At 37.7% G+C, this 8,772-nt stretch overlaps 1 protein-coding gene across 1 annotated transcript in view; it reads left to right on the forward strand.

The window, feature by feature from the left end:
* Positions 1 to 735: 735 nt before the first annotated feature.
* LOC104525061 (histone-lysine N-methyltransferase EZH2) overlaps positions 736 to 8,772 on the forward strand; it is a 29,068-nt gene continuing 21,031 nt past the window's right edge. Inside the window, 5 exon segments of the mRNA XM_010168114.1 lie at positions 736 to 853; positions 1,368 to 1,496; positions 4,423 to 4,539; positions 5,928 to 6,048; positions 8,258 to 8,401. Coding sequence (XP_010166416.1) covers positions 737 to 853; positions 1,368 to 1,496; positions 4,423 to 4,539; positions 5,928 to 6,048; positions 8,258 to 8,401 — 628 coding nt within the window. The 5' untranslated portion in view covers position 736.

The following is an 8,772-nucleotide window of genomic DNA, read 5'->3' on the forward strand; positions in this document are numbered from 1 at the left end:
CCCAACCCAGACCAGTCTGTGATTCTGTGATAAAAATGAAGCCCTTGGTCCTGGGAGGGTGATCAGTAAAAGTGGAATCAGTGTCCGGTTTGCAGTCAGCTGGACAGTTTGGGTTCTGTAGAATACTTGAGAAAAGAGCAAGATCTCTTATTCTGTCTGCTTCAAAACTCGTTGTGTCTGAATGTGCAGAACGTTTTAGCGCTGGAGTGCCTGGGTGAGAGGACTGTGCTTGCGGTACCTCTCTGCTTGAAATCCACTCCAGAGGCCTGTTCTAGGGTTTGGTATCCTACTGAAGAGGACAATTTCTGTGAGGAGGGAAACGTTTGTCTGCCATGAACACAGCTGTCTAGAAGTTAATTGACAAGCCTGCTTGCAAGGATTCTAGTCTGTGTCTTTGCAGTGGGAAAGATGGTTTGTTCTGCTTCACCCCTTTAAGTCCATTAGGTACCTTTCTGCATAGAGGCATTACAGGTGCTTAAAGCAAGTGTGAGTGGTCCCACTCATTTGTAGTGAAAATTGCTGTTTTCTGCTGTTTGTTACTTAAGTATGAGGAGCTTTTTCTATTCCAATGTTGATTGGAATAAAATTGCAAGTGTCTGAAAGGAATTAAAGGAGTTAGAAATGAAAGGTATTAAAGGAATGTCTCTGTCCTACCTAGCTTCACTCTGCCTTCCTCTGTAAGCGGTGGTGTCAGATTTGGTAATGGTAACATGACATTGTCTCTTGTAGGATAATCATGGGTCAAACCGGGAAAAAATCTGAGAAGGGACCAATTTGTTGGCGGAAACGTGTGAAGTCAGAATATATGAGACTGAGGCAGCTCAAGAGGTTCCGGCGCGCGGATGAAGTAAAGGTATGTCATCCTTTGGTTCTGTTGCTTAAAAAGTGATACAAAACCTGGTTTTCTTCTGAGTGATGAGTTGTCCTGCAGTTAACACCTGCAATAACCTTTTCATTCAAGACTTTGTTAACATACTGAAAAATGGCCTTAACTCTGTGATCTTATAAACAGGTATGATATATTCATGTGTGATTGAATCAGGCATGCTAAGGATCAGAAGAGACTGTGGAGAGGAAGTATGGCAACTTCTTTAGCCACACACAATTTAGAATTTAATTCCATGCTAAACCTCTGAGTCTCTAAACATGAGAACATGGTTTGAGTCAAAGAAAGGGATAATGAACTATATTGAGCCTCACTGACATTAAAAAAAAATGGACAGTTGAGTTTTGAGCCCTTTTTTGTCCTGTCTAGTTTGGTTTTATTTTTATTTATTTAGTAAATGTTATGATGCCTTCAGATACTAGCAGGTGAAATGAGAGTCTCTGATTTATTTGTAATGTTTACAATTGTGGTTAATTTTTAGAGTATGTTTAATTCTAATCGTCAGAAGATACTGGAAAGAACTGAAATCTTAAATCAAGAATGGAAACAACGTAGGATACAGCCTGTCCACATCATGACTTCTGTGAGCTCATTGCGCGGGACCAGGGAGGTTGGTTAACATGAGTTGTGGTAATTCCGCTTGCAAGGTTGTTAGCATGGTTTTATGTTATTACTGGAAAGTTGGCTCTTCTTTCTTTTTTTGTTGTTTTTTTTTTCCCCAGCATAACATGACTTGGCAGGTAAATATTTTTCGTATGAGTCTCTTAAAGAATTTATTACTTACTTACTTTGATCATATGACTTCTGGAAGGCAATGAATGTGTAGCAGGCTACCTAGCTTTGAACAACATACAAAAGTGAAACTTCTTTGTTTCTGGTAATATTTGGATCATACCTCGCCATCCTTTAATCAAATAATTTTGTCTCATTGATACTGGGAGTTCAATCTTGCTCCTGTTGGAGCTGCCCCTCAGTGGTACCAGTGAGTAGATACTTTGGTTCTCACTGAGTTAAAGCACATGAAAGCTGTGAACGTACCCACTTGACCCACTCTTCTACATTAAAGTCATTGAACCACAGAGACTCTGAAAGGAGTTTGTTGGGTTGACACACTCTTGTGTTGCACAAACAGACTGGATGCTAAATTTTCACTAAATTTGTGAAAAACGCTTCCCTGCTTGTGATGCAACTTGAGCACCCAAACTGTCTTTCATGTTGGTAGCTCAGATGGTGGTGTAAGCCTACTCCAACTTTCTGTATTCAGCCCAGGTTTATTTATCTTCTTTCTCAGTTGTTATTTAGGCACTTATGCAAACTGAGCCAGTTTGAAGATGTTTCATGTGCAATAATCTGAAAAGCTAACTATTTTCACTAGGATGAGAATGAAAAGACTTTACTGTGAATTAAATTAAAGCAAATCAAAACACTTTCTCTCCAAGGAAATTTGTCAGATTTTCCTTTTACTGAAATTTTAGTGGGGAACTGGGAGCACGTGTGTCACAGAGGTGCATTTGTGTGCATGCATGTTCAAATGCAAACAGGGAAGGACCTTTGCCCGAGTGTTTTCTTTTGAACATGACTGAATATGCAATTACTCATGTACAGTTCTGTATCTATTATATGGCACTGTAGGATCAGAACATCTGATAAATAATTGACACGGGTGCACAACCAGTTTTCACTTTTTTTGTTAGTAAAAGATCATTCCTCACCATTCCTCTTTTCTTTTTTTTTTTCTTTAGCTTGATTCACTATTCTTTTATGTTAATTTCCTGCCTGTATTGATTTCTTGCCTGAGTTGATAGAGTACACTAATTACTGCATTCAAATCCAGTCTCTGTCTCATGAATCAGAACTCTAATACTTGATTTAAGATTGCCATAATTTCTAGTGAGAGAAGTGAGACAAAGAAATGGTGGTGGTTTTAAAAGATTACTTTAAAATCTTTTTTTTCTTGGTCTGCTGAATTTCTTCAGAGTTGCATAGGCCACTTGGCTAGAAGTTTAGTGACCTGATGGGAAGGTTTTGTGAGGGCCTCCATGTGTCTGGTGAAGACTGCAGGGCATTGCTGGTGACGTAGGTTTTCTCCAGTAGCTAGTCCAGTCAGCATCAACCAGAGAGCATAACATGTCCTCTGCTAGCCTAATAAACGTTCAGCAACAACGGGGCAACATAACTGAGACTTGGTACCAAACACTCTGGGTCCTTTTGACATAGCTCAGTTGTCTGCCTGAAACTTGTAGTTCCAAAGATAAAAGGAATTGGCTATTTACTTTGGTACTTTTCTTTAAAAATACATGAAAAATATGCTAGATGGTTGCTAGCTGGAAAATGAAACATTACCTGAAATGGGAATAAAGGACTAGCATAGGACAGTGTCTTGAGTATTGATATACACAGCAGCAATCTAATTTCATTTGCTGCAGATTAAAAAGCAAATAAAGAAACCTGGCTTGTGTCATTCTAGCGGGTACTGTCTCTGTATACTGTTTGTTACATTACTTTGTGTATTTCTTTAGAAATGTGAAGCTCTGTTCATCTTTCCCTTCTGGAAAGGAGAAAGATCTTTTGTCTCCACTTCCTTTTTTCCTTTCAGGTAGCTATGATAGCTGTTCTAAACTTTGTTTTACCTACCTCCAAATCTTCTTTGTTGTACTTTCCCTCGCTTTCTATGTTCCTGTCTGCTTCTGTTTGTAACTTTTTTTTTTTTTTTTCAGAGTTCTTCATACTGGTGTCCAAGTATTTGAGAAAAGTTGATCTGTGTCTGTTAACTGTTAAATAGATGCAAGAATAATCTTGTCTTTATGTCTATGGCATGTTTATATTTTTACATAAACCTCTGAATCTCAAAAAACAAACAAACAAACAAAAGAAAACCCCAAGTCCTGTAGCTGAAAAACTCATTGACATGTTCAGAGTTGGATATTAACAGTTAATTTTCATTTTTCTGTTGTAAGCAGTGAGCGTAATCAAAGGCTGGAGGATAGGATAAACAGACAGTAATGGGGAAACAGGGCAGGAAGTAACAAGACATACAGAGGATTTATTTCCATAAGATATCTTGCTGGCATTAAAGTTTGGTTGGTTTTTTTTTTAACATAAATAATACATGATTTCTGCAGTGTATTGATCTGAAGCAAGGGGAATTCAGTTGCCTCTCTGATGGTTTGAGTAAATACTCTAACATCAGTGTAGCAGCAACAGGTGTTAAATCTGTTTGGAGACAGCAAACATAATTTGTATTGTAGGTTGAATAGTCTGAGCAAAATACTATCACAGCCACTTATCACCAAGTGGAAAAAACAGTCATGAACAATTAGGAAAGGTATTGACATAGAAATAATTCTTGCACCTTTTTTCCTCATAAACCTAATCTTACTATTTTGCCCTAAAAATCTGATGCATTTTTCAAAGGCTGATATGGCTAAATTTGACAAGTGCTTTGAATTTTGTACACTGTAGAGTGTTCTGTGATTATTTTTTTTCTTTTTGTTTCTGATGTTGCTATTAAGTGCAACTTCAACCTTTCATTTCAGTGCTCTGTTACCAGTGACATAGATTTTCCAAAACAAGTCATCCCACTGAAGACTCTCAATGCTGTTGCTTCTGTGCCTATAATGTATTCTTGGTCTCCCCTTCAACAGAATTTTATGGTAAGTTTTAAAAAGTGCTGAGAGCAGAAACGTATGGAAAAAAGGGAGGGGTTAATTTTAGAAATAAACCAGCAAAAATCTATTGCCAGTTGCCTTCCTTATCTTTTTGGTATTGGTAATAACACACTAATAATGAGAAACAGGCTTCCTCAAATAATTTTTTTTTTTTTTAAAAGAAGTAACTTTGATTCAAAGCAAACCTCTGTCCTCAAGGAACCTAAGTATCTCTAAAACCTTGCTGTAAAGAGACCCTCAGTTTATTTCATTCAGGTGACCAATTGTCTTGTATGGCATTTCACAAATGTAGGTTTATTTGGAAGCGTATAATCAGTGTAATGAGAAGAGTTTTCTGAGGGATATGAATGTCTTTGTGTAAGACAATTGACCAATGTACTTGTAGCAGAATAGTAATTCTTATGGAATAAAGAGAATGTAATCCTGAAATAGTCTCCCCACATAATGGTCATTCTTACACAGAAACTGAGTGTATCCTTTGCTTCTGATTGGCTTCACCGTGTGTAGAAGCCTGTAACATTAGATTTGATTTATTTGAAAAGCTTGGCTTGTTACAAGTCTTTGTCATATATGATCACCTTTGCTGACTGGTTATTGTGATAATAATAATAATAATAATAATAATAATAATAATAATAATAATAGCAAAGTTACTGAAATAACCAGTTTTATCAGTATATGTGCAGAGTTCTTCCACGCGTTTTTCTACTTGCTTTCAATTCATCAGTGTTTGGGTATTTTGCACTGCTGCAGAATCGTGATCAGAAAAAATTTATTTTCCTAACAATAGAAGATTCTTCTGTAGTATTGGAAGATACAGCTGAGTATCAAGGTCTATAAAGTCTGCTGATAAGACATGGGAGTACTAATGCATTTAGTCTATATGCAGACAAAAAAAAGTACAGTGGAGTTCAGATTAAATTGTGAGGCGTGTTTCTGTAGCTGCTGCTTAGACAACTTGAATTTAGAGTCTTTTTGTATCATATTTTCTTATCTCTGGCAAAGCAATGAAAGGGTGGTTTCCATTGCTCGTTGCTGTGGAAGAGAACCAAGAAAGGGAGAATGAATTTCCTAAACGCAAGCTTCCCAGAGCTAGGTAACTTACTGTGTTTCAGTAGCAGAAGCTTTGTGGAAGCACCCTGGTAACCTTAATGCTAGGAGCTCGTGTCAGGATCTTGAGCCAGTCACCACTAGTGCAAAAAAACCTGTTGAACAAAGAGAGGTTTTTGTTTTATTTACCTAGTTAATGGTGAATGTGCTAAAGCACTGAAGCCAGTCAGTTAACTGTGATAGTAGATTGTGAAAATAGCAACGCAGAAATGGTCCATTAAAAACACAATTGCAAATTGTTTGATTCTACCTGTTGTTATTAGGTAGAGGATGAAACTGTTTTACATAACATTCCATATATGGGAGATGAAGTGCTTGACCAGGATGGTACCTTTATTGAAGAACTGATCAAGAACTATGATGGGAAAGTGCATGGAGACAGAGGTGAGCCCAAACACTCAGGTACACTAATCACTTCTTCCTACCTAAGTCATTGTTGTCAGTGTTGCTTGATTGTTACAGTTGTGTAAACATTGGGTGTAACAGACTTCCTTGTTTAAACATACTGCTTTCATTTTCATAAGGCTTCAAAGTGCTACGGCAGTAGTATGGAGAAATGAACACATTTAACTTTTTCCCTAGACTCATAATGCCTCAGTGCAACTCGGAGAAGTCCTTGGTCTTCAGTTTTATGCTCAGAGCTTTGGAATCTAACAATGTAATGTCCCTGCCTGTGTCCTGCCTAGCAGAAGGTGGCAGGAGAAGTATGCCAAACTCTGATAATGGCAACACTTGTGAATGCGATTCGACAGAATAACCTCTTGGAGTTTTGGGGGTTTTATTTCCTTTAAGGAAATTATCAGCTATTTAAAAACCTCCTTTCTATAAGTCAGTTTATAAAGCAAAGTTGTATCCTTCTGTTGGTACACTATGTACACTCACACACACACACACACACACGTATATATATTTTCTTAGGTGTAGTTTACCCCTTATTCTTTGTGGGAGCTGGACTACATGCAGTGTTGTATGCCAGTTTGATAAAGTCTCAGTGAAGTAACAACCTTTCACCTGCTTTATGCACCCACTCAGAACTGGCTTCAGACCTGAACTTTACAGTTGTAAAGTTTTCTCCGACTACTCTGCTTCCTCCGTCACAGAAACATTACCCCCATCCCATCCTCCACCCAAATGGGGAATCAGTTATTGAAATGGGTTATATTCCTGTTCATGCTGGAGTGACTGAGAGAGAACTACATTTCTGAGTACATTGTGTGCCACTCGTGAAGGTTAAGCCTGCAATTCGATAATAAATGCTCCTCAGTCCTACACCAGTCTTGTTGATGTCCCCAGGATAGCTGGTGCCTTTATATTTCATGAAGAACATGAAATGTTTCATGGGGTTTTGCCTTTGGGTATTTTTACAGATTTACTGATTGCTGACATCCTTGTCAGAGAACTGGTTGTGTCAAAATGGTGACATTACTAGTAAATGTCTTCTGTTATTGATTTAATTTATTATTAAATGAGTCTAGCTTTAAAATTAATCTTGTTTCACCGTCTTGAGTCTCAAGTTTATGATGGCAATTACTGTTTTTACGGGTCCTTCAAAACTATATATCAAAAGTAGAAAGCAGGGTTTTTAGTCTCCCAATAACTAGTATTCTTGTGTGACTGTAATTAAATGTAAATGCTGTGGGAATCTGTAATCCAGAGGCATTCCCGTGTAAGAGTCAGAATTGTAAACTAGCTCTGTAATTGCACTTTTGGGAGAGAAATTCCTACTAACCAGTGTGTGCGTACCAAGAGTTCTGTTTCAAACACCCAAATGAAGTACCTGTCTGTTTCCATTGTCTGCACAGGAATAAAACTATTAGTTTCCTTCACGTTATAGTTTGACATCCAACCCCAGTCCAGGTTCAGAAGGATGGTGATGAGCATCATAGTTCCCACACAGTTCATGGTTATTTTTTGAAAAATAACAGCAGTCTCTGTTATCACTAACGATGACTTTCCTCTCTACAGAAATGCTTTATTGTCTGTCTGTGCTGCCCTCTGAATTTCACAGTAGAATATGAGCTAATAAGCAGATAGATGCAGCACTGTATCCTTCGGTTTTCTCTTGGATTTTTTTGTATATAGCTCTATTCTTTTTTAATCACCTTGCCCGTGGGGTATTGGGGAAGTGGATGCTATGGAACTACCAACCAAAAATCCCTCTGGAGATTCCCCAGCTGTCCAAGATTAGCTTCACAGCCTGTTTGCATGCATTTCCAGGCTGGCTTAACCCAGCCGTGTTGGAATTGGGATTCTGGTACAAAATCTCTTAAATAGCCTAGATAGTAAGTAATTTTTGTGTCTTCCAAGGAAGAGACATTTATTTATGTCTACTGGTATGAAGCACAGGGAGTTGGGAAAAGAAGAATTTCAACAAGTTTCTTTTTCCCCTTCCCAGCTGTCAGGCTAAGAAGTAAATACTCAGTATTTTTAACTCTTCTCAGCTCATACATTGAAACTAAGAGGGGAAAATGACAAAATTGTTTTTCATAAATTACAGCATTTGCCATAATTTAATTCAAGTGTAAGGAGGCTTAAAAATAATTCATATACACCTTGTGCTTTTCTGTTCACTCCCAATTTTGCTGAATTTCAGAATGTGGATTTATCAATGATGAAATATTTGTTGAGCTGGTCAATGCACTTGGCCAATATAGTGATGATGAAGATGATGATGATGGAGATGATAATCCTGATGAAAGAGATGACAAGCAAAAAGATCGGGAAGGTAACAGAATGGGTATGTCTGTCTGCAGACTTTAAAAATTAAAACAAAAAACCCTTTTCTTTAATCACTGGATAAATTTGTTTAAACCCTTCTAGTTGGTAGTTTTCAGGTCCAAAGTAGCATCATTTTCTTCATCATGTCCTTTGCCATTTAGTTCAAGAGCTGTACAGAGAGTACTGCGAAAGGTGCTTTTGCCAAGTTTTGTTTATATGCGTACCCAGACAGTCAAATGCACCAAAAATCAGTAGAGTATCTGTCTAATAAATGCTTTGGTACTCCTCAGAAAATTAAATATCATTATTGTAAAGTAGGCAGAGTTCTGAATTGCCATCTCCATCTGCTGGTGAAACAATGGTTTCTTCAAATTCTCTTAGTAGAGTTCT

The sequence above is a fragment of the Antrostomus carolinensis genome, unplaced genomic scaffold, assembly GCF_000700745.2.
Source record: "Antrostomus carolinensis isolate BGI_N321 unplaced genomic scaffold, ASM70074v2 scaffold17145, whole genome shotgun sequence".
Classification (NCBI taxonomy): domain Eukaryota; kingdom Metazoa; phylum Chordata; class Aves; order Caprimulgiformes; family Caprimulgidae; genus Antrostomus; species Antrostomus carolinensis.